The 24781-nt window shown below is 52.5% G+C and overlaps 8 protein-coding genes across 8 annotated transcripts; 4 read left to right on the top strand and 4 right to left on the bottom strand.

Moving 5' to 3' along the window:
- Positions 1 to 1120: 1120 nt before the first annotated feature.
- Positions 1121 to 3135, top strand: N7539_000434 (putative lysophospholipase; the record flags this gene model as incomplete). Its single annotated transcript, XM_056930038.1, has 3 exons — positions 1121 to 2018; positions 2164 to 2528; positions 2752 to 3135. 3 exons carry the CDS (start codon positions 1121 to 1123, stop codon positions 3133 to 3135), a joined length of 1647 nt encoding a protein of 548 aa, XP_056794331.1.
- Positions 3136 to 3994: 859 nt separating this feature from the next.
- N7539_000435 (uncharacterized protein) lies at positions 3995 to 5526 on the bottom strand (the record flags this gene model as incomplete). Its single annotated transcript, XM_056930039.1, has 3 exons — positions 3995 to 4087; positions 4593 to 4685; positions 5494 to 5526. The coding sequence occupies 3 exons, from the start codon at positions 5524 to 5526 to the stop codon at positions 3995 to 3997; spliced, it is 219 nt and encodes a 72-aa protein (XP_056794332.1).
- Positions 5527 to 10868: 5342 nt separating this feature from the next.
- N7539_000436 (NmrA family NAD(P)-binding protein) lies at positions 10869 to 12018 on the top strand (the record flags this gene model as incomplete). Its single annotated transcript, XM_056930040.1, has 2 exons — positions 10869 to 11512; positions 11604 to 12018. The coding sequence occupies 2 exons, from the start codon at positions 10869 to 10871 to the stop codon at positions 12016 to 12018; spliced, it is 1059 nt and encodes a 352-aa protein (XP_056794333.1).
- A 2040-nt stretch (positions 12019 to 14058) lies between these two features.
- On the top strand, positions 14059 to 15516 carry N7539_000437 (histone chaperone napB; the record flags this gene model as incomplete). Its single annotated transcript, XM_056930041.1, has 3 exons — positions 14059 to 14176; positions 14427 to 15296; positions 15392 to 15516. The coding sequence occupies 3 exons, from the start codon at positions 14059 to 14061 to the stop codon at positions 15514 to 15516; spliced, it is 1113 nt and encodes a 370-aa protein (XP_056794334.1).
- Positions 15517 to 15899: 383 nt separating this feature from the next.
- Positions 15900 to 16684, bottom strand: N7539_000438 (SNARE domain protein; the record flags this gene model as incomplete). The annotated part of the gene is made up of 2 exons (XM_056930042.1): positions 15900 to 16557; positions 16650 to 16684. The coding sequence occupies 2 exons, from the start codon at positions 16682 to 16684 to the stop codon at positions 15900 to 15902; spliced, it is 693 nt and encodes a 230-aa protein (XP_056794335.1).
- A 678-nt stretch (positions 16685 to 17362) lies between these two features.
- N7539_000439 (uncharacterized protein) lies at positions 17363 to 19336 on the top strand (the record flags this gene model as incomplete). Its single annotated transcript, XM_056930043.1, has 1 exon — positions 17363 to 19336. One exon carries the CDS (start codon positions 17363 to 17365, stop codon positions 19334 to 19336), a length of 1974 nt encoding a protein of 657 aa, XP_056794336.1.
- Positions 19337 to 19935: 599 nt separating this feature from the next.
- Positions 19936 to 20700, bottom strand: N7539_000440 (alpha/beta hydrolase; the record flags this gene model as incomplete). Its single annotated transcript, XM_056930044.1, has 1 exon — positions 19936 to 20700. One exon carries the CDS (start codon positions 20698 to 20700, stop codon positions 19936 to 19938), a length of 765 nt encoding a protein of 254 aa, XP_056794337.1.
- Positions 20701 to 21363: 663 nt separating this feature from the next.
- N7539_000441 (putative glucan 1,4-alpha-glucosidase) lies at positions 21364 to 23437 on the bottom strand (the record flags this gene model as incomplete). The annotated part of the gene is made up of 4 exons (XM_056930045.1): positions 21364 to 22652; positions 22719 to 22815; positions 22866 to 23152; positions 23215 to 23437. The coding sequence occupies 4 exons, from the start codon at positions 23435 to 23437 to the stop codon at positions 21364 to 21366; spliced, it is 1896 nt and encodes a 631-aa protein (XP_056794338.1).
- Between the last annotated feature and the right edge of the window lie 1344 nt (positions 23438 to 24781).

The raw sequence follows: 24781 nt of genomic DNA on the forward strand, positions 1-24781 counted from the left end.
AAAACCCTTGGACTTCCATCTCAGACTAGACGACTCCCGCCTTCACCTGACTCTCAGGTGACTGTTTGACATCTCTCCTTATCACGTGTCGATTCTGGACGATCATTCCACAAAGTGAGTCTTTCAACTGACCTTCTCCAAGCTTGACAATTTCCATCCGCCTTCACACCCTGCGGATCCCCTGCGCCGAAACCGCACACGGCGGACCCGTGGGAAAGCCGGACGGTCTCGATAAAGTCGGGCCCAGGCTGGAATCGAAAATGGCTTCTTTTCCCGTGGTCTTCTTTTTCTTTTTCTGCTCTCTTGCCTAGTCCTTGGTGCTCTCCAATAAGCTTGTCCGTACGTAATACGGTCGGAGGTGCAGTTGGAGTTCTCGGCTTCAAGAGTCAATCATGATTTTCCTCGTGGAGTGCTTGACTGCGGGTTGCGGATGGTGCGTGCCCTCACGTGGATACCTTCAAGTCCGTCTTTTTTTCCTCTTTTTCTTGGATGCCCACTTGACCTTTTGACATTGAGCATGTTGTCAAGGTAATTTCTCTGTTGACCTGTTCATCTTACGGCATACTTACATATACGGCAGAGACGAAAAGCTGCTGACTTGAAACCTTCCAACCTGGTAGGGAGTAGAGAGAATTCAAATTCGAGAACAGAAAGAAAACCCTTTGACCCACACGTCATTCTCCCCCCCCCACAAAGTTTCGAGTCGGTCCCGAATCTTTTCGGGCGAGGGGTCGATGATCATTGGAATTGGGGTTCTCTCGGGTGTGGATTACAACGGTACCTGTTCGATTTTCGCGCGCGATATCGCCGATTCGCAGGGATTAGTATCATTCTATCGAGGGTTTTCAGCGTTACGGAACCGGCCACATTGACTTGAGTAAATCGTTCAACTGAGTTGTCGCGGCAGTGCTGCGACCGATCGTCTCTCGTTCATCCCATCAGTTGTCGGTCAGTTGGAGAGAAAAGAGAGAGCAGAGAGAGCAGAGAGAGCAGAGAGCCCGGAACCATCTTCAAGATCACCGGACACATAAGAGATGCACACCATGGATTCTATGCCGTCGAGCCCGGTGGTGTCGAGCCCCCCGAACTCGCGATTCAGGAATCGCGGGTGTTGATCATCATGACTGGGGGGACCATTTGCATGCAGCCATCGCCCCATGGATTCATTCCTGCTCGAGGATTCCAGGAGAATTGCATGGCCCGAGTGCCTTGCTTCAATGATGGATCCGCGCCGGACGACATGGATGTGGTGACGAATGAAGGGCGCGATATCACGGCGCATCCGAGTTTGCGCACACCTGTCACGACGTATGGCCGTCAAGTGCGCTACACAGTCTACGAGTTTGAAGAACTGCTGGATAGCAGCTCGATCAACGCCAAGGGATGGACCGAGATTGCGCAAACTATCTTCCAGAATTACACCTTCTTCGACGGGTTTGTCGTGCTCCATGGCACCGACAGTCTGGCATACAGTTGCTCTGCGCTGAGCTTCATGTTGCAGAACCTCGGTAAACCCGTGGTGCTGACGGGATCCCAGGCGCCGATGCTCCAGCTTCAAAATGATGCGACGGATAACCTGCTGGGCTCTCTAGTGGTGGCGGGTCATTTCATGATCCCCGAAGTGTGTCTGTTCTTCAACAACAAGCTCTTCCGCGGCAATCGAACGACCAAAGTGGCCGCGAGTGATTTCAACGCCTTTGATTCCCCGAATTGCGCTCCCCTGGCCATCACGACATCTATGCGCACCAATGTCAAATGGGACATGGTGCATCGTCCCACGACCCTGGAGCATTTCCGCATTCAGACGAATCTGGATACCGCCCATGTCGCGTGTCTTCGCATCTTTCCCGGCATGAAGCCCGAGATGGTGGATGCGGTCCTCAAATTGGAAGGACTTCGGGGCTTAGTCCTCGAGACCTTCGGCGCCGGCAATGCTCCTTCGGGACAAGATAACGCGATGATCAATGTGTTGGCGGCGGCCATTCGACGAGGCATTGTGATTGTCAATGTGACTCAATGTGAGTGATTATCGCGGCCCACCTCCCCACCCCCTGGTCTGGATGTTGGGAAATACGGACAGGCAACGAAGATTACGGAGAAGCCAGCAAACCTGAATGACTAACCGGCGCGGGACAACGATCTTGTTGGGAATTTCGTTTGTAGGTCTTACAGGAAGTGTCAGCCCCGTCTATGCCACTGGCATGAGTCTTTCTCGAGCCGGCGTGGTGGCAGGTCTCGATATGACGACCGAGGCCGCTCTAACCAAATTGGCTTATCTCCTCGCCTTACCGGACTCGACTCCCGAAACGGTCGCCAAAAACATGTCTGTTTCTCTCCGAGGCGAGTTGACCGAGTCCTCCTTGCCCGTCTTTCGTCATCCGGATGGAGCACTGCCGGAGCGTGTACAGACGTTGACGGCGATGGGTTATGCGATTGCCCAAGGGGACTTGGATCGCGTGCAAGCCATTCTGAAGACCGAACATCATTGGTTGTTGAATGATGCAGATTATTCGGGAAATACGCCTATCGTAAGTCAATGGAGGTTTTCTTCTTCTTTTTTTTTCTTTCTTTTTTTCAGGTCCTCTTTCATTTCCCATATACGTTTCGATGCCATCGCAGCAGACTCGCAGAGCCACCCACCCGCCTCTTTGCTCTTTGATTTTTCTTTTTTGGAGAGGATTTACTCGCTTATTTCTACCTGAGTGTTATGGACATGTCGGCTGACCGGGTGGATTTGTCTTATCTCGATAGCATCTGGCGGCGACCTCCCCCGCCATCTCGATTCTCCACTTCCTGCTTTCGCACGGAGGCTCCGTGCACCTGCGCAATCGCAATGGTCGCACCCCGCTGTTCCTGGCGGCCAATGCAGGCTTGTCGGAGCACGTACTGCTGTTGCGGAGGTCCGGTGCTCACCTGCACTCTGACGAACGTCCGGCTGCCGAATTGCTGGCCCGTCGACGTCCTGGCGTCTGGGGTTTGGCGGGGATCGACCCACCAGAGATCAAGACCAGCAGTGCAACTACTCCGACCCATCATCCAGGTTCAGGTCAGAATTCGAGTCAGAGTCAGAGCCAGCGCCAGAGCCAGCGCCAGAGCCCGACAAATGAGTCGGACTCGGTTCCACAGAGGGGATGAACTGTCATAATAGAAGGGTCTTATCGCCCAGGTCTGATAGGTCTTATCAACTGCGTGTGTGTGTACAATGGACGTGAACCTCGACCCGGAGGGGGTGGTGGTCCCATACTTGCCCGTGCCAAGACGAGCAGAAACCTCTCTCTTTTTCTCTCTCTCTCTCTCTCTCTCTCTCTCAAAGAGCGCGGTGTTGACTGTTGACCGTTGACCTGTTCGATTTAGGGTAGGGTATCCTCGGTCAAGTAGATGGAGGTGGAAATGTCGGTATAACTAGACTATGTATACTCAGTAGAGTCAGTAGACTCAGTACGACTCATAGAGCCAGTCATGTTCCTACTATCTGTTATTCTGTTGATCAGGTGACATTTCAGTAGATCCCAACAGTATGAGAAACTGTTCTCAGTGCCCTGAGTCCTGAGTCTCCGAACTGCCAGCTAGTACAGCACATGCGATATTCCTTTGTCATGACCCTCACAATTAAATCAATGATACTCGCAGTCTGAGCAGTCGTCGTCGTCGTCCGACTCCCACTCCCAGTAGTCTCCTCCTACTACCGTGCCACGGAGCATGTTACGTGTGGGATTCACTCGATTCCGCGGAGATCGGGTCCTGCCGCGACGGAGGGGTTAAGAGGGGCGAAAAGCGGGGGGGGGAGGGAAGCAGAGGGACCGGGTTCTGGTCTGGAGTCGATCACGGACGGGCTGGTGGATCATTCTGGATCACCGGATCCCCCAGTACTGGACTGGACTGGACTGGACTAGACTGGGCAGTGGGAGCCAGGGAGGAGACTGTCCGAATGAGACGGAGAGAAAAGGGATCTGGGCCAGGCCGCCAGGGGCCAGAAAAACTCTGTACGACTACGTTATTGGAAGTGCATGCGCCATGCGGTAGTCGTAGTAAGTATCCGTCTGCTACAGTAGTAGTAGTAGTAGTAGTAGTAGTAGTAGTAGTACCACTGGTCCACTGCTAGTCAGGGTACCAGACTGGCTCATATCTCGTTGCTCAAATCTTGGCAACACCACTTGTTCTAGGTACCAGACGGCTCGGGCTCTTTCAAGCGGACTCTTGCATCTCGTCTTGACCGATGCGCGTACCAGCTACCTGGTGCTGCTCTTATCGTGGACACTGGACACTGGACACTGGACACTGGACACTGGACACTGGACACTGGACACTGGACACTGGACACTGGACACTACTTGTATACCAAACACCTGTTCTTGATGTGGGTAACTGTGCAGTTGTGCAACTGGGTGGTGGATACACTGCGAATGTACAGCCCCTCGGCGACCTCCCTTCGGAAGTGCCCGCTCACTCGAATCCGAAACCTGGAGCAGATCAATCATTGGTGATATCAACCAGTTCGTCGTCATAACACTCTTGAGTGTTACTAACTTCCTACCAATACTCTAGGGTACTCTAGTAGTATAGTCTGTAAGATCTTATCCCCATCTTATCACTGAGTACTGTGAGTAGTAGTAGTAGTAGTAGTAGTAGTAGTAGTGGTAGTAGTAGTAGTAGTAGTAGTAGTAATAGTAGTAGTAGTAGTAATACTACTACTACTACTAATACGATAACATCACTGCCAAGTAGTAGTAGTAGTAGTAGTAGTAGTAGTAGTAGTAGTAGTAGTAATACTAATACTACTACTAATACGATAACATCACTGCCATTCTGCCAACGTCGTGATTCCTCCACCATCCGCCCAGATATCGCCTCATCGATAGACTTTGCGGGGTTTGACTTTTTTTCTTTCCTTTTTTCTCAGCCCACTTTTTTTTGACTTTTTCCCCTCCCCCCCCCCCCCCAACCTTTTTGACCTCCCGGACCTTACTGGATTTTGCCAATGAGATTTGTCGCTCCCCGAGTCCAGGGACCTTCGGCGCCGTATTCCGGAACGACTGAAGCCTGGAAAGCCTGTGATTAGTTGTCGTTGTGACTAACAGTGGGATAGGGTCGAAGATAACACTGCATCGGTATAGAGGGTAGAGTGTACCACTCTCTAGACTGCAGACCGTTTTTTTAATGTGACGACCTTCTCCTACGCCTAGTACCAGCCAGTGTAGTACACTGAACACTATAGCTTCCAAGCGGATACAGTGTACACTTTTCAGGTGACGGATTTCCAGGCCCAGAGTGATAGTGAGTCAAGTAGCTCATTTATTGAATGGAAGTACCTGAGAAGCTCTCAGAGTACCTCGGCCGATTAGTACCTAGCGGATACTTCGAGTCTTGACTTTGGCGGTCTTCCCCGGGCAGACTCGATCGGGGAGTTTCCATCTTGGTAAGATTCTGAAGTTATCGTCGCTCAATCAGGAAATGTTTGCTACCTTGGGGGTCGACCTTCGAGGTATCTCTCACTCTGACTCGTGACAGAGTTTGGATTTGCGACATGGCCACGTAGCAAAGCACAGAGTCACGGACTAGGCGTACAACACCTTTCTAGGTACTAAGAGTAGGACTAGTACTACTACTACTACTACTACTACTATTATACTAGAGCTTCGATATCATATCGATTCGTACTTCCCCGGATACAGAGTACCAATCACCAGAATCATAATATCCCCTCTTGTATTCCTCCTGACTCAACAACTCGAAAATCATTATTATCGCTATACTCTATCATGCATAATTCCTTCATCCCGAGTCCTACAGTCCAACTGCTAGTACTCCTTGTCTCCTACTCTCCCTCTCCCTCTCCCTCTGCGCATCACTCTTCACTCTTGCACAACGTCGTATTCTAACCACTCCCCGCCCGAAAGCCTCCCAGGCAGGTCACTCCCGCCATCGCCCCGACTCCGGTCAAGTCTGAATAAGCACCTCCCCTTTCAGCGGTATCCCCGGGGTCCGGTCAGGAGATAAGAAAACGTAACCTGCCCCCAAAAGAGGAAAATAGCTCACCGTCACCGTCACAGGTCAAGTGGAGATGGAATGATGTCCAGCTGATGAGCCAGAGTTTTCTTCGCGTGGAATTTCCGGGCGCCCCCCCCCTTCGTCAACGTGTGGGCAGAGAAAAGAAAGGGGGGAAAGGGAGTTTTGCGAAACCCACTGTTCAGTTGGAACGCGCGCACCTGGACCAGACGAATCCACATTCGGATCACCCCACGTGAGGGCGCCCCTGGCAGTTGGTGGATTGACACTGCCCTATTGCTAATGCCCCGTGCTTAGTGCTTAGTGCTTAGTACTAAAAGGTGCTACTGTGAGGAAGGACTTGCTCCTTCTGTAGGAGTAGATGATGCAGTGCCGTGGTGTAGTATGCTTGAGCTAGATCAATTATCCTACTTCAGTATAGACTGAACTATGGACGATGGACTATGGAGAGGTATCCGGCCTAGAGATGCTTATCGCTATACCTGTCGCTTTCGCGAATTTATGTATGGATTTGAACAATGTCTGCTGGTTATGATTATGATAATGCTAGCCTTGCGAGGTGTGTTTTCATGTCTAGTGGATTGATCCATTGAGACTGTATTTTGATCTTTTTTACTCGTTTTCCTTGTTGTATGATAAAGCTAGGCACTGGTAGGACTACCTAACTACCTACTGAGGAGTGAGGACTCAACGGAAGGTTGTAAGTATATGGTGGCACTATCTCTAATGCCTTGTTCACGTCAGAAGTACCCTACGTACCACTGTCACCTATAGTCCTGCACTGATAAACAGTCTACAATTTGGCGCTGGTCGCCCGCAAGACTGGATTGCTGGAATGTATTGCCTACGTTGAGATGACTCGATCACCGAGTGACTGTCCCCTCCCCTTTCCGCTGACCATGGATGGTCCAAGGTCACGTTGCCGACACGCCGCCCCGTGGGAGGCTCCACGGTTTTGCGCGATTTTTTACGAATCCGGCCAGGGACGACCTCTCTCGGCACCTGATCTCAATCTCGACTGTTCGTCTGCGGTAAGCTAGAGGAGCTGAGGAGCTAAGATCCTTGTAGGGCTTTCGATCGGAGCTTATATCTCGACGCCATAAATCCTTCCATTAGTGTATATCGATGAGTGGAAAGAAGTTCAGGTGGACCTGCTACTTCAACTATACTTGTGGTTGGTCCAACCCTCGATGGTTAGGCAAGATGGTGAGGGTAGGAGGGAGGGATAGCCCGGAAGTGAGACGGAGATCACGAGATTAATCATGAAAGTCGCCGCGTCTGCGTCAAAAATGCGAATTTGGGCCAGGGACGAGAGAGTGGAAAAAAAATATCGAATAAGAGATACTTGAGAGGTACCTTGGCAGCAGAGCTTAGCGGGCGGAAGTCTTTAGCTGTATCTTGCGCAATGCACTGCGCGAGCAGAGGTAATAATTGGCACATAAAGGGACTCACTTATCAACTAGCTACTACAGTACAGACTTCGAGTAGTACAGAGTATAGGGTCACGTTCTACCGAAGAATGTATATCCTATCCGACACACGAGGGTTCCTACATATCAAGAGAGTAGTAGTATATACTGATATGGTATATGCAAGTAGAAAACAGCTCGGTATACGTCACACGGCACCCGACCCTCGGCAGTTGAAGTATTCGCGACAAGATCCAGTCGGCTAAACATACATAACGAAGGACCTGGATGGACCAAATAGTTCCTCATCGAGCGATAACCCAATTCCTCAAGCAAAGGTACCAGAGAAAGGTCTCGATTCCTTCCCGTATTCGCACGTCTGGGCATCAGGTTCCAGTTGCCAATCAGTTATCACCAAGAAAGCTCGAGAAGAACCCTAATAAAAAAAAAGAAAGAGAGAAACGCTCCAGAAAAAACCCCCTCCCCTTATATGACCCTCTTTTGCTGGTCTAGACCCCAGACCCTCTCTTGCTCGGCGACGACAACCCTCTTATTGACTCTCCATCGATATGTATTAAATCAGTCGGAACTTGGTAAGTAGTACAGTAGTAATGTCAACTTGTCAAGTCTGGCATCGTGGAGTCGTGGACTGTTCATCGCTCCCATTTTTTTCCTTCCCCCCCTCATGGGCGCCGAACTGGGTCCCGATGGCCGGTCTGCGGTCTGGCAGGATCTTCCCGTCCAGTGGACGCTTCGCCGACGTCTCCGATTTACGTAAAGAAAAAGGAAAGGGAGTTGAGATCTGGAGACCATCCGGTCCAGTCGAGCTGGAGGACGGCCGCACGATGTTGTCATCAGAGAAGAAGAGAGAAGGGTCATGGAAACATGGACAAGGCGGATGGGGAGTGGGAAGAAAAGGAAGTAAATCCCAGTCCTCGTGGACATGGTTGTTCTCTTACTTGGCTTGGACTACGATCACTGATCTCCTTGCTTTTGGAATATCATCACATCCATTGCCCTTGGACCATGTGTATAACATCAATGCGACCATAGTCCTTCCTTAGTCATACTCCAGAGAGTCCCATCCCTCGATCCGAGAAAATCACTCGATCCGCAAGAGCCCTGGACGAGTGGCACCGGACTCGGTCCACTAGGCCATGAATAGCCGCTCAATTAGCTCATCGTGGACTTGTTGCGTCGGGACTCGGGAGTGCCTTTTCTTGTTACTTCTTTATATTAGTCACTTTTATCCCTCATTCGGCGCGTCTCCTTTCTTCTTTTTGCGTTGTCCGCCATTATGAACGAGACATTCAATGAGGTACAGTCAGGTGATGAGTTGGGGAAAATGCGGTCTCCGAAGAAGTCAGTTTCCTTACCTTGCAGGCTTGCCCTGTTCCTCTTTCAGACTGACCCGCGCTATCAGATCGCTCCCCGCGCCAGGTCATCGATATGACGACTCATCTGGGTCTCAGTTTCCATTTTTTTCCCCGAAGAGATGACGATGAAGAGACGGACTGACTAAGCTCTTTCAGGTAGTTTTGACGCCTGTCAAGAAGGCTGCTCTCCATCGTCCATCGTCCGCCCTCCATAGTCGTGTACAGTTGTACACTCAACCGTCAACACTGTGTGCTTGTACGGTATCTGAGTCTACGAATGTCGAATATCCTGTATAATCGGATATGGCTCCCCTCATCTTGGCACTCGCTCTTCGTAAAGACGAGGTAGATTTATTTGCAACCTCGGACCCCGTGACTCTCTTCACCTTTATCGACTCCATGTCGTTCGATCTCCCGCCTTCGACGTTCTCCGTGTTGACCGTCTTCCCAGCCTCATTCTCAGCCCTTCTTCACCCTTTCTAGCTCCCCGGACTCCCATGATCCCCAGGACGCCCCTTTCTCCGCGATATCTGGTCGCGCGCGGGTAATTCAGCGTCCTCGGTCGCCTCACAGGGTCCCTTGTCGGAGCAAGAATACATGGAGGCTGCGGAACAACGATCAATCGGGAGATACCAGGAAACCCAAAAAAAAAAAAACACAAAATATCGCCCATCGACGATCTCACTATATAAATGTTAAAATAGTCGCAAAAGCATAGCCCCACACGCCATAAAATCATCTTTGCCCCGAACCTCTTCCTGACTGTTGTATTGATCCCACCATCTTCCCCTTCTCGTTCGATATGTATCTCTCCCGTCTTGCTGCGTACTAGTCCCTCCGACTTATCTTCCCCTCTCCAGTCGTGGAGACAAACCCTGGATGCTGTGCAGATCATCGGGAAAGCGGTCAATTCTCATCGCCTAATTCTGAGTTGATCGTGCATCATCCCCCCGAGGCCCGCGGTGGAACCTCCCGTCTGATCGCGGGCTGTTTTAAATTTTTTGGGGGGGGGGAGTGGGTGGACAAGTGGTTACCGACGGTCCAGAAGTCACCGTGCCGGACTCGCATTGACGAGTCCACTTCTTTGACGGTGTCCACCGTCACCTACTTACTTGAGAGGGGTTTTATTCTATTTTCTTTTTTATCCATTTGGAATTCTTCATATGATTTTTTGGGGGACCAAATTGATTCAGATTCAATACGGTCATTTCCCTTTTTTTTTTTTTTATAATTTTCGCTGCTGGTTCGGTGAGGAGGAGGAGGGGGGGGGGATTCTTCCTTAATTACTTCTCTTCCTCTACTTTCGACAGCTTGTTTCCTGGGTTGAACTGAATTCTGGACTGGACTACGACTCATTTACTCATCCCTCCAGTACATGCGTCTGTCTGGTCCGAGGCTGAGCCCGTCATCGACGTGTAGTGTTTGCCAGTTTCGTACTGATCACAGGGGGAAGGGCTGCGCACATACTTGAGAGTACATCCCAGACCAATCTTGAACATCAGTCCTACAGTCCGACTACCTACTCCCATACACCGATCCATTCCTCCAACAATCTACAACCGTTCCAATAAAGCACCCCCTCCGTCAGCGGTTGTCCTTGTCCCTCCTCTTTGTACTCCGCTCGTCCCAAAACTGGCACCAAAGAGTTGAACCCCACTATCGCAGGAGCCCTCACCTCCATTTTTTTTTTTCTCTCTACCCATCCCCTCCGTTTTGTCGCCGAGACCCTCGACTCTGCGATTATCTGAGCTTCTCTTCATTTCGGGGGTTCTGCCGTGTGTTCGCAACTATCGGGCCATTCATCCCTTCGACGCTTCGCGTCCAACGTTGAAGTTCGACCGCAAATTCACAAATCATTCCGTCGACGACTGCAACCCGCATCTCACAACCACCTCCAGTGAATCCGTTCTCGCCTGACTTCCCGCGGCTCGGTAGAAGATATACAAACCTACAAAAGACTACGCCTCTGCGCCCACTCTCGCACGCCTGATTCTTTTCCCCATCAGATCAACCACCCTCCGATCCTTCGAGCGGCTCCCGATAAGAGCCCACCTGCGGGGTTGATCGACTATCACGAATGACACAACCCCAGAAAACGATAGCCGTGGTGAACGCGGCCGGGCGACAAGCGGCCTCGCTCATCCGGGTCGCCTCCGCCGTCGGATATGCGGTGCGCGCGCAAATCCACTCCCTCAAAGGGCTCATCGCCGAGGAGCTGCAAACGCTCCCCAATGTGACCCTGCTGCAGGGTCCGCTCCTCGACAATCCCGCCCTCATGGACACGCTCTTCCGAGGCGCCCACTACGCTTTCATCAACACCGTCTCCCAGGCCGGCGATGAGGTCGCCATTGGTCGCGCCCTCGCGGACGCTGCCAAACGCGCCGGCTCCATCACGCACTATATCTACAGCAGCATGCCCGATCACTCGGTACATGGACCCTGGCCGGCCGTCCCGCAGTGGGCGCCTAAATTCACCGTCGAGAATTACGTGCGACAGCTCGGTCTACCGGCGACGTTTGTCTATGCGGGGATCTACAACAACAACTTCACCAGTCTGCCATATCCACTCTTTCAGATGGAATTGATGCCCGATGGCAGCTTTGAATGGCACGCGCCCTTTGATCCCGAGACCCCGCTCCCTTGGTTAGACGCCGAGCATGACGTGGGACCAACCCTGTTGCAGATCTTCAAGGACGGTCCTAAGAAGTGGCATGGACATCGGTGAGTCTCGACTGTCTCTTTATGTTTTTTTTTTCTTTCCTCTGTGTGGGGATTCCAATCGACTGACGCGGGAATGCTTTCGTCTCCGTAGCATCGCTCTGACTTTCGAGACCCTCTCACCAAACCAAGTCTGCGCGGCGTTTACCCGCGCCCTAAATCGACCGTGCCGCTATGTGCGCGTACCTAAAATCGAAATCAAAGTCAAAATTCCCCCAGGGTATCGAGAACAGTTGGAGGCGTTGGAGGTCCTCTTTGGCGCATACAATGCGCCCTATTTCCCACAGCCCGAGTTCTCGCAGCCGGCGGCCGGATCACCAAAGGGTATTGGTCCCGCTGGAGGCAAAGGTGCCGGTGCCGGCATGATGCAGGGACCGGGAGGTGTGGTCTCGTTGCGGGTCACGGATGAGGCCCGGCATCTCTGGCAGGGATGGCGCGACATGGAGGAATATGCGCGCGAGGTGTTTCCGGTCGAGGAGGAGGCAAATGGACTGGACTGGATGCTCTGAACCAGAGCAAGAAGAGGAAGCGACAAGAAGCATCACACCTTCGGACGGCACCTCATCTTCCAAGGTTCTCCCCCTTCGGCTGCGCCTCCTACAGACCTGCCAGTCGCTCTCCAGTTTCACTTGCTTATCGGCCCATTGTCGAACAATGGTGACCTTGGTCCAACGAGTTACCCGCACCGATCGGCTCACCTTTTGCTTTACCGTGACCCCCTTTGGTCAATCTTCATTTATTTCTATCGACGCGACGATTTTTCTCGGCCTTTGGCCAGACATGCATGGTGATGTCTATCTGTGCATGGCAACAATGGGAAAAAAAACAAAATCAAACACCTCTTAGGTCCTTCTCCGGCCTATCTTTCTGATGCCGTGGGCTCTCCACTACTATACCTTATCTTGTTCTTCTTCCTCTTTCTCTCTCTCTCTCTCTCTCTCTCCCCTGTTGTTTGAACCGTGGGTTACTGTCTACTTGGCTCTAATCATTGCATTGTTGGCGAAAAAAGGGCATGGGACCATCTGGGATGCTTTTTGAGTGATTTTCTCGCTGATTCCCCCCTCCTTTCCGAGGGAAGACATTGTTGACCTTGCCTGCCTTGCTGATCTTGATGTGGATTTTGAGGTTTTCTTCCCGTCTCGTTGAGGATAGCTTCTTGGTCATTCTTTTTTTTTCTTTATATATCTTGGGCACCGCAAGGCCAACATCTTCCACCTCGCTTTCCTCTTTGATTTGATTCTTATTGAATCGCGGAGAATCACAACAAAAAAAGTTTGGTGATTTTGATACGATGTTGCGATTGCGTCGATAGCGTACTTTGTAGCAGGACTGTCAGGATACCGTAGAGCATAGAGCAGCTGGAGAATCCTCGGATGGGAATAGCTTCACCTAGTTGGATGGACTATGGAGTCGTATTTGATAATCAAGAGTCAGGAGTCAGGACTAGTCACTAGTCACTACAACGTCGAGATTCTAAGCTGAGCTGAAACGACGTAGGACGGGCCACAATCAAGATCAGATCGAAAGGTCCCAAGTGTGCTATCACGGGCTTCTCTGTATTACTGAAGCTTGAAAGCTGCGGACAATCAACGAATGACGTGAGCGTACTCCATAGATTGGGTAGGTGAGGTAAGGTAGGTCAGGTACTGGTACTAACTTATCTATCCTAACGTATCCTCACTGGAAGGTTTATGTCCTGTGAGCTGATTCTGCTACTGCTACTGCTACTGCTACCTACTCGCTGCCTACACGGTTCGTGGTTGTAGAATCAAAGTACACGGGACCTTCACCCTCGAATCCACCGGAAGAACCCAAAAAAAAAAAAAAAAAAAAAGGAATTTCCGACCCGAACCTCACGACACCTCAGGCATGGCTAGGGTCACACCGGACCCGCCCTCAAAAAATCCATCCACTTCCGTTGCCCAGCCAGACCGCGTGGGGTACATCCGCTCTACATCGATAATACATCGTCATTGTTGTCACAAAGTGGCAAAGCACAAGTACTGCCCCTGTCTCGCGCCAAGTACCCAGCTTCTACCGCCTTCTGTCTTGCCCCGCAGGAGTGGGCCAGCTTGTGGTGCGGTCAGGCAGGAGGACGAGTGAATGGGTCGAGGGGTTCCATCATTTGATCGGGAAAAGCAAAAAAGCTCAGACAGCTTAGGAGGAGTGATGGAACCCATTGAATTCATTGTCCCCCCGTCACTGGTCACTGGTCACTGGTCACTGGTCACTGGTCACTGCCGTCACGCTGTTCGACAAAGCTCCGTGCTGATCAACGCCTTTTCCCAAAAAGAAAAAAATTCTGAACCCCCAATTTTTTTTTTCTTCTTCTTTCTCGTTTCCGTTTTCGAAGATTAAAAAGTTTTGCATGCTCCCGGATTCTCCATCTTGCTTTCTAACTCTGACCTTTCCAATTCTTCCATCTATCTGCTCATTGCCCATCGTACTTTGTCGACTTTGACGAGTCTACACTACGTCCTCTTCTTGTGTTTCTCTCTGTCTCTCTTCTCTACAGAAACCTCCGTCGTACCATCATATCCACCGTCACAATGTCCGGCGAAGACAAGTCTCTCTCTGAGCGCATCGAGTTCCCGGCTATTCCTGAGGAAGCTCGGAGCAAGATCTCTCATGTCCAGGAGGAGCTGGAGCGAGCGGAGCTGGAGCAGCGTAAGTCAAGTCAGATCCGTTATTCCCCCCCCCCCCCCCCCCCCCCGTGTCTGGTGTTATGCTTGGGGTCACTCCAATCGGGACCTTGGTGCTTTTGCTATGGTCTCTTGTCTGTCTCTGGGTGTCTGTTTGTTTGAATGCGCATTCAGTCTATTGAGGGAACTTACGTGACAGACACCTGGATGACATGCCGTGAACTCTAAATCTTCGCATTGGACTCTGGACTAATATAGAATCTCCTTCCCACCAGTGCGCAAGTCCATCCCCCTTTTCGCCCCCATTTTCAAGAAGCGGGAAGAGATCATCTCCATGCCCGGTGTGAAGTCTGACTTCTGGGCTCGCGTCTTCTCCACCGCCCCCTCCGAGATCAGCGAGTTCATCTTGGAATCCGACTCGGAGATCCTCGCCGAGAACCTCAAGAACGTCGTCGTTGAGCGTTTCGAGGTCGATGCCGAGGGCAATGGTGAGCCCCGCAGCCTGCGCTTCACCTTTGAGTTTGAAACGGAGAACAACGAGTTCTTCGACAACGCCAAGCTTGTCAAGGAGTTCTACTGGCGTAAGCATGTCCAGAAGACGGCCAAGGGCAAGCGCCGCGCTTGGGAGGGTCTGGTTTCCGACCCCGTCCGTATCAACTGGAAGTCTGCCGACGTGGACCCCACCCGCGGCCTGCTGGACGCCGCCTGCGATCTGTTTGATGCCGAGAAGAAGAAGGGTGGCAAGCGCACCGATCTTCCCGAGTACGAGGCTCTCGTCAAGAAGCTGGAGATTGCCGAGGCCGAGGCCATGCAGGGCGCCGACATCGAAGATATGGAGGATCTGCCCGAGGATGAGGACGATAGCCCCGCGGGTGCCAGCTTCTTCTCCTTCTTCGCCTACCGTGGTCGCGATGTCTCTGCCGAGCAGAACAAGGAGGCCCTGAAGGAGGATGAGGAGCGCTGGGCCAAGATTGCCAGGGGCGAGGAGGTCCCCGAAGACGATGACGAGGAGGAGGAGGACGACGAGGAAGAGGAGGACTTTGACCTCGTGGATGACCTCGAGGAGGCCGAGGTCTTCCCCGGTGGTGAGGACCTCGCCATTGCCATTGCCGAGGACCTCTGGACCAACGCCTTGAAGTATTATGGTAAGTGAATGACCCAGACTCGGGGAACGAGGTCTGCTGCACCTGGGTGACGATTTGCAAGGATCTCTAGCTGACACGGTGACTTCTCATTGCAGCCGAGTCTTTCCAGCCCTCCTTCGACTTTGAGGATGAGTTCGAGGAGCTCGAGGATATGGATGAGGATGAGGACGATGTTGATGATGGCGAGGATCAGCCGCCTGCCAAGAAGGCTCGCAACTAGGCTCAAAATCGCCTGAGTTGTTGTTGTTGTCGCCTTGTTTTCACGAGATGAATGCCGGAGTCCCCAAGGGTGACCCTGACGCCGATGCTGATGCTGACGCTGATGCTTTATTTGATATGACATGTTCCGCTTTGACCCCAGGGGTCCACTTTCAAAGGACAATAACGAGAATTAATAATACCACGAGCGCAAAAATAAGCGCGGCGATGCAAAACGAAGACCACGTATCTAAATTTCGTAGACAAGGGGAAGAAGGCGGGAATGTCAGCTTGTCCACTCGTAAACGTTCACCATGTGCATCATAGTCCATCAACACGATTCACGTCGACGGGCGACAAATCTCCAGCACCTCCACCAGAAAGGACTTTGATCCGAGGGGGTTCTCAAGAAATGCAGCTCGGGTACCACTTACCCTCGTTCTTGCGCACAATATGGCGAATCCGTTTCATCCCATTGTTCAACTTCCCACCGACTCGATCCGCCAGCGAATCCACCTCCTCCAGAATCGCACCTTGCTCCTCCAATTCCCTCCCCATATCATTCGCCTGCTGTCTCAAATTGCCCACCGTCCGAAACACCCCATCCAACTGCTCATCCTGCTCATGCATCAACTCCACCTGTCGCTGCTGTTCCAACGCCGCATAGTAATCATCCCCGCGGGGCCCCCTGGCCCCATCCTCCTCCGCCTCCAGCGCCGCATCAAACTCCGTCGGATTGGGCAAGTCGGCCGGCGCCGGCGCCGCAGAGACCGCCCGCGCGAGCTCGGTGCGCATCTGCTCGATTTCACGCCCTACATCGTCGACGAGTTTGCGCCGGCGCTGGACTTCTTCGAGCTCGAGGCCGAAGCGGTAGGGGTCTTGCTCGATGGCGCGGACCGATTCGACGAGGTCGTCGAGGTCGGCGGTGAGTTCGGTGAGGGTCGTCTCGAGTTCGGTGCGAGATTGGTGGAGTTCGGGGTTTTGAGGGGATTTGGCGAGGGAGCGGATGCGCAGGTAGGAGGAGAAGAGAGGGCGGCTGGTTTGGAGGGTTTCGAGGACGTCCCTGTGGTATGAGGAGTGAGGTGTAAGGGAGGTGTTTGATTTAGCAAGAGTGGAGAGGGTAGTGGTCTCTCCGGATGAGAGCGATTGACTTACGCCTGGACTTGGAGGAAGGGGTCTGTCGTGTCCATGATTGTGTTGTTGGGGGGGGGGGGGGTATGGGTGTATGGTATATCGTCTATGGAAATAGAGTACAGCCGATTGTATGTTCTACGGGGCGACGATGACGATGGCCCGGGAAAGGGTCGGGTCGGGAGCTGACAACTCCCCGTCCGGTCTGGAAATCACGTGTCGACGAATGCGGAATAGCCTCGACTTTGAGTGTAGGACACGAATCTCTCGGCGAGACACGACTAGGCATACGGGCAGGACGCAGGATGGTATGCTTCGGGAGTCAGATGTGAGAGAGAGAGGCTTTCTGGTACTTTTGCAAAACATACATACCTCGAGCTATTCCACTTCAAAGAGATAGAGTAAAAATCTTTTTACTGTTGCGTGTAAAAAAGAACAGTAGGTGATCAGAGCCGACATGCTCAGGTACCAACTGGCCAATGGTCGGGGCAATTGATTGGAAGCCTCGGCCTGACTCAGCAGAACCACTTTACTAGTACCTAATCTGGAGTCAGGCCTGATAAGATAAAGAAAAAAAAAAAAAAAAAAAAAAAAAAAGACGATAGACGATAGACGATAGACGATAGACGATAGACGATAACTGTGGCTCCCCGCGAAATGTGTGGATTGCATCTGTTCTGCGTGTTCGGATCAATTTGCTGCACGATAGACTCTGCAGCTTTTCACGCTTGCATCTGATGGCTCGCAATCGCCCTCTGCCACTCTCCGACGAGTGGGAGAGTCCCGACCAATACATCGGAGCACTCCTCGGCTTTGCGACCACCAATGTCCTGTTTATGAATCTTTGCGGCGGCGTGCACATGGTCGACTTTTTGACCCGCAAACCCGATCTATATACGACTCTGATCCCACAAGACTGGCGGACTTTCTTCGAGCATCACGACATCCACGACATCATACACCTCCTTTTGCGCGAGGACATTGACCCCTTGCGCTCAAAGTACACCGACGGCCCCGCGAGCGACGATGCCCGCACCACGTGGAAGGATGGCGCATTCCCCCCGCAAAGCCTGCTGGACTACATCCGTGATGTTCGCCGACTGAGTCTGCGCCGAGAATATAACTCGCAGTCTCCCCGAGCCAAACTCCCGAGACATGTTGCTGTTGGGATGAAAACGAAAAAGGAGCACGAAGTCGAATGCTTTTCGGGCTATGTCGCATCGCTCTCGGATACCGTGGCCGAGCGTCGCGACGAGCCCGTCACCCATATTGTTGATTTCGGATCCGGGCGAAATTATCTCGGTCGTACCTTGGCTAGTGCGCCCTACCATAAGCATATCATCGCGATCGAGAGGCAACATCAGTATATTGCTGGCGCAAAGGGTATTGATGTCTCGGCCAAGCTGCGCGAGAGGGAAAAGGCCAAAAAAGTGGTTGTTCCTCGCCGGGAAACCTCCTGCGTGGACTGCAACGATGTGGATATGAAGACCGGACCTAGCGACATAAAATTCGAGGAACATGGGGTACCAGTCGTGGAAAGGCCAAGACCTCGGTCGTCTGAGGGCCCGGGCCCAGCGCCACAGGAAGAGCCCACGAATGGAGAGGATAGTGTGACCATGTTCAAGATGCTCGGGGATATCAAGCTCGAACCGCATGAGCTTCTTGGGTCGATGACGAAGGGTTCCCAGAAGCCGAAGCGTGAGCATCTGATCGACACGGGAGGCACTATAAGTTATATCGAACACGACATTCAGGACGGATACCTCGAACCTATCATCGACCACGTCGTCAACCCTACGGCTCCTGTGACACGGGGTGAGTCCTCCTCAGAGGAAACCAACCCCCCTTCTCAGTCCCAACTTGACAGTCCACAACCAAAAGACGCCCGTGTCATGGTTGTCTCCCTTCATTCATGCGGCAACCTAGTTCACCATGGCGTTCGCTCCCTCATCCTCAATCCCTCCGTGGTTGCAGTCGCCATGATCGGCTGCTGCTACAATCTCATGACTGAACGTCTCGGCCCGGCAACCTACAAGCTCCCCGTTCTCCGCTCCCTTCACCCCCGTCTCCAAGCAACCGGGAACTCCTACGACCCCCACGGCTTCCCCATGTCCAAACACTTCGAAACCTACGAAAGCCCCGGTACAGTCGGTATGAAATTCAATATCACAGCGCGTATGATGGCCGTCCAAGCCCCATATAACTGGGGCCACGACGACAGCGAAACTTTCTTCACCCGCCATCTCTTCCGCGCTCTTCTCCAACGCATCTTCGTCGACAAGGGCGTTGCTCCCAAGCCCGGGATCCCCGAAGATCTATACGCCGACGACCAAAGCGGCGAGTCCAACGCCGCTGTGATTATCGGCTCCTTGCCTAAACGTGCATTCGAGTCCTTCCCCACGTACGTCCGAGCGGCGTCTGCTCGTCTCCTCCGCGACCCCAAGCACGCGGCTCGTGTACAAGAGCGCATTGTCACCATGACGGATGAGGAGATTCGTCAGTACGAGCTGGATGATCCTACGAGCAAGCAGCATCTGAGTGTCGTGTGGAGTTTGATGGCGTTTAGCGCCCAGGTGGTGGAAGCGGTCATTGTTGTGGACCGGTGGCAATTCCTGCGAGAACATGACTCTGTCAAGGAGTGTTGGGTCGAGCCCGTCTTTGAGTACAGTGAGAGTCCGCGCAACTTGGCGGTGATTGGCATCAAAAAATGAGCTTCGTGCATATGATGAATGAAGCGTATACTAGGATAGACTTTATAGATATATACCAAAGTGTGTTTCGAAAATGGATACTAGGTAGTAGCTAGGTACTAACATTGAAATGCGGTACGGTACATCCGTGAACACTCGAATACAATTTGGGATGATCTGGGGATACCGCTTGATTGCGAACTTTCAACTGCCTACCTATACATAGACTTACTCGCGAGGTTTATCTTTGGACGATCTGTTCTCTATAACTTACCTATGGCTTTCCCTTTGAATATGGGCTTCCGCTTAAGCGCCTGGGAGCAACATCCGATATGGTTTCTCGGTCTCTGTGAATTGTAAAAATGCACAGGCTCAAAGGACAAAAAAAAAGCCATTTCTAGAAGCTTTTCAACTTCACCAAAGGAGGTCAAGACCGTCTGCGAGAAGCCATGTCCGTCGGAAAGACTGCCCATTCTAGATAGTTGGGAAAACAACTAACCATGTCTCGGCTTTTTCTCCGAGGCAATTGACCAGCTCCACACAGCGTCCGAATTGTGGCTACCCATATCTCAATCTGGATGTACGGTCTTCCCCTCGATAGATGACTTGTGAAAAAGCAATCATCCGATTTCAACACTACCCGCCGGAACCCCCTGCCGACTACGCAGCCTCCTGGCGAAGAATTGCATGACAGGAAGCATTTCATCGCGATTCGAAGGCATTCCGTCTCCTTTCCTCTTATACTGACTGACCTCCACAAACTCAAAAACTTCTTTCGTTCTACGCACCGCACCATCCGAGACAATCTCCGAATCCCGTCCGGAGACCAGTAACACCGGTGTGCGATTCTTCGCACCCATACGAGGACCCGACAGTGCATACGGCGCCCCGATGGAAATCACGCCCGCGAGTGCGCCGCTGATTTGCCTATCATTTCCAGAACCTAGTTCTCGCGCCGTCGCCAGCCCAGCCATCCCACCCTGCCCGAATCCCAGGATCATGATTTCTCGAAGCTGGTAGCCGCATTTTTGCACCAGGGTCTTTCTGATGATTTCGTCGGCGAGCATTTTGGTGCTTTTTGTGAATCCGGCGTCCATGTCCAGTGTGCCGGTCCGACTGTCGAGGGATACGTCGTCGCCCCAGTGAAACCCGCCCAGGTCAAAGGGTAGAGGGGCTGGCGCTTGGACTGTGACGACGGTTGTTTCGGGCAGTCGGATCGCTTGGCCGAATGGTGTGAATCCCGCTGCCGTGTCGCCGAGGCCGTGTAGTAGAAGGAGGATATTCGGAGATGGAGCGGATGCGGAAGAGCATGTGGATGGCGGTAATGTGATGGTGACGGTGGTGGTGGAGGGAAAGTCCACGAGCGTGGGTGTTTTTGTGGGCATGATTGAGTGGCGAGGTAGGGTCTGACTGGAAGTGGCACCTCGATTGGAGGTTGGAGGTTGGAGGTTGGAGGTTGCTTCGGGTGCACGTTCAGAGGTGATAGCTCCTTGACCTTCCTACCAAGCCTGGGAAAGATTTGGGCGGAGGGAGTGTTTTAAGGTTGTGGCTCACTGTGGCGGATACCCGCCGCCAAGGTCGTTCCAGCGGAACTTTGTGGCTCGGTCGATGCTTGCCAAGATACATCGCTCCCCAAGGTCAAAATCTATAGACCCATGGCCACATCGATAGTAGGAAACGGAAATTTTGTACTTGAGATTCGCCATAGCTTTGATTCTCTTTTTGACTTTTGAATGCTAACCGAGCCTCGTGATTGACATGATTGGCCTTGATGGACCTTGCCATCGTTGCCGTCATTGCTGACAAGACGGGGATGCCTGAGGCTTTATTTAAGAGTGAAAGTATCAAAAAGTGAGAAAGTAATGCATTCTAAATCAAGTACAAAGCTCATTCAAAGTGACATCATGCGTATTCGATCATCCACTGGTTCCGAGTGTCATCCCCACCATGTAATTCTTTTCTAAATCAGTGTATATCATGTACTCACGCGTCACGACGATCCTCTTGATCATAGCCTTCGACATGCATGATAGGCCAGTGCCTCCAATTTAGCGCCAGCTGTCGTTCTCGGTGGCAGTGGTAGTACCGCACTTGGCGGGGACAGTGTAGGAGCGGTTAGGGTCGCTCTCCCACTTGATGGAGCCGTCGGTCTCCTTGCGGATGTATTTGTACTGGAAGGTGGTACCGGCGGGCAAGTCGACGGTGACATACCACAGAGGGTTGCTGGAGGTGTACTTGCTGGCGCTCAGAGCGATACCATTGGCGGTGTTCCAGTTACCGAGCTGAGGGATGGAACCGACCAGGAAGACATTCTCACCGAAGGTGGTGGTCGCAGTCTCATCAAAGGTCACAGCAACGGAAGTCGGGGTGGTGCAAGAGCCCGAGGAGGTAGTAGTCGTGGTAGGGGGCTTGGTAGTGGTGGTGGTGGAAGGAGGAGCAGCAGTTCCGCTGGTCAAAGTAGCGGGCCAGGAGCCGACGGCGGGAGTGGCGTAGGAACCAGTGGCAGAGCCCATAGAGCAAGAGCCGGGGACGCTGTTGGCGGAGCTAGCACCCCAGGAAGGAGGAACAACTCCGTTGCGGCGGTCGTTGGCAGTCAGAAGAGCAGCGTAGGACCAGGTGAGGTCACGAGCGGAAATCGGAACACCAGAGTTTCGGTCAAACTGCTCGGAGAGAGAACCATTGGCGTAGGCGTGGGTCTGAACGATGCTGACATAGCCGTCGGCATAGGTTTTGACAGCGCTGATGATAGCATTGAAGGTGGTGCTGCCAGAGGCGTAAGTACCGGTGGCGGCGGAGGAGTAGACATCCTTGAAGAAGGCCAAGGAAGTGCTGGTAATGGTGATGGAACCGATCTTGTTCCACTGGTAGATGGCGTCATACAGTTGCTCTGCGGCAGCGAGGTTGGACAAGAACCAAGGGTTGCCACCATAGTAAGAATCCTCGGGGTAGCGACCAACCGAAACGGCCTTACCCTGAGCAATGCCAGAGTTCAGAGAGTACACGGGACGGAAAGAGTCGGTGTAAACCTTGTGGTTGGCAAGGGCGCGGGAAGAGCATGGCTGGAAAGTGACATCGTCACAAGTGGCCGCAGGGTCAAAGGTGTGGATACTGGCGAGAATAGTGTTGGAGTCCTTGCCAGAACGGCCGCCACCGGTATTGGCATTGATGTATGAGCCGGTCCAGAAGCTCTGCATATAGCAGAGAATCTGGGGCGCTTGCGAGTCGCATCCAGAGCAAGAGGAACCGACACGGCTAGCGAAAGCACTACCCTCGACCAATGAGCGGTGCTGGTTGGCCACAGTGAAGAAAGACATGCTGTTGACCTCCTCCCAGAGATCTGAGAATCGACATTAATCCAAAGTTCGGAGGCAAATAAAATATTGACGGAGGTCGGAAAACCTACCAAAGCCGGACTGACTCCAGTACTGGGCAACATAGGACAAGTCGTTGTGGACAATGGGCCAGACATTGTTCACAGCATAACTCTTGTATCCATTGTCCTACTAGAATTAGCATGGTCCTCACATACTTGGGAGTAGAGCTTTCGTACGATCAGCCAGTTTCCAAAGTCGATCAGAGCGATGGCCCGCAGAGCAGGACCATCACGCTGGGGACGGCCCCAATTGCCAGTGAACGCACTGCCATCCACATTGAATTTGGGCTCGCCGAGACCAGAGCCGTCGGAGAGACCTCCCGAAGGGTTGTTCACAGTTTGAAGCTTGGCCTGGGCGTTGATGTACTGCTCGATGACGGTCTGAAGTCCCGAGTTTCCATTGCGAAAAAGGTCCACAAGAGCCTTCATAGTGAGCGCAGCATCACGAGTCCAGGTGTAGTAATCTGAGATTCATTGTTAGGGAGGCGAAAAAAAAAAGTGAACGAACAATTTCAATGACACTTACAGTCTGGGCTGGCCGTGCTGGGGCTGGCAATCACAATACCGCTGCCGGCGCTCTTCGAGTAAGCACCACTTGAGCCAACGTTGGCGAGGATGCCATTCAGAGAGAAACTTGTCTCCGCTGACAGCCAAGAGTCCAAGGTTCCAGCACGCGGGGATAGCTGGGGAGCTGCCAGAGCAGACTGGCCCATGGCCAGTGCACCGAGTGCGTACAAAAGTCGAGACATCTTGTGAATGACAGTAGGGCTGTCGTTTGTCAAGGTCTTATCAGTGGACTTAGAAGGATGGTGATGAGCCTGGTAAGAAAGAAGTCCGATTTAACAGGCGAGTCAACTGACTCTTTATAGTCCGAGGCAATTGATCCTCGTCGCGCCTCATTCCGCAAGCTGAGAGTGTTTTTGTCCGACACTCTTCGTCTCAGCAATGTCATACGCTGACTGGCATTAGCGTCTTTCTCCTGAAGGTTTTGCTGAATATTCCAGAAGTTCCATGGTCTCCAGGCCCCTGCGCATCTCCCCAGACTAAGCCGAAATGACGGGGATTCTGCAGGCTGTTAGTCGCTGCCGATAGGTTGGCTGCTGCGGGGAAGGAAACTTTCTCTTCATCTGGAGAAATGCGTGCCATCTGAGTACTTCTTCATACCCATTTAAACATCCCTCTAGCCTTGTGAATGGCTGTTCTTTCCGAAGCTAGCGATGCCGATGGAAGCAAGAAAATGGACGACGGCATGGAATTGGCAGCGTGCCTGATCGTATCAACTCCACAGAGCCCATCTCATTGCCCTAGCCGACTCGGACCACCGTCATTTTCGTCTTTGTGCTGCGGAGCTAGAGCCCATCGGTGGCTCGCAAGTCGGTCGTATATTGCGCCAGACGACATGATTCCTGCTCAGTCGGCCCCGCAGAATCTCCGTCTTTTGCCCGTTGCTAACAGCCCGAGACCAATCAGTCAGTTGGCATTCTTTTCAGCACCGAGGCTCCACGTAATGCATCGGTTATCCGAGTCGACCTCAGCCCGCCTGAGAGCAGGGGCATTGGCTCCCCTGCGAAGCTGCGGCTTGCTGCGCTGACCTGCAACGCGAGAACCGTGGTACATTTCCCCAGACATCACTCAAGCGCAACAGTAATGCGGAGAATCTGGGGTAGGTTCTGCAGTCCCGAAATGAGGGTAAAAGGCACTACGTACACTGCCATACTTACTCACGGGTGGCATATGTTCGGAGTCTTCCGCAGGCATGGTCCTTGAGAACAACTGCTCCAGGCACCTCAGTTGCCGAGTTGCCCTTGACTGTGTTCCAGTTTTGTCCATCTGGCCTGCCTTGCCTTTTCTTTTCCCGTCACAAACCGAAAACTTGCTCCAGCATGGCGAAGCGCGACCCGTGCATCAGACCTTCACCCCCTCCTTCGGAAATGATGGAGTGGGAAACTCTTCATCCGGTTGTGGCGGTTTAGGGCCGGAGAGGGATCCCCATTTCAGCCTAGTCCCGGACTCGCTACGGTGACTTTCGCGGGTCATCTGCGATCGGGAACATCTCCCATCACGGCTTTGGTGATGAACTTTACTTCGTACGC

Source organism: Penicillium diatomitis (genome assembly GCF_028827545.1).
Source record: "Penicillium diatomitis strain IBT 30728 chromosome Unknown utg000001l_segment0_segment0, whole genome shotgun sequence".
Classification (NCBI taxonomy): domain Eukaryota; kingdom Fungi; phylum Ascomycota; class Eurotiomycetes; order Eurotiales; family Aspergillaceae; genus Penicillium; species Penicillium diatomitis.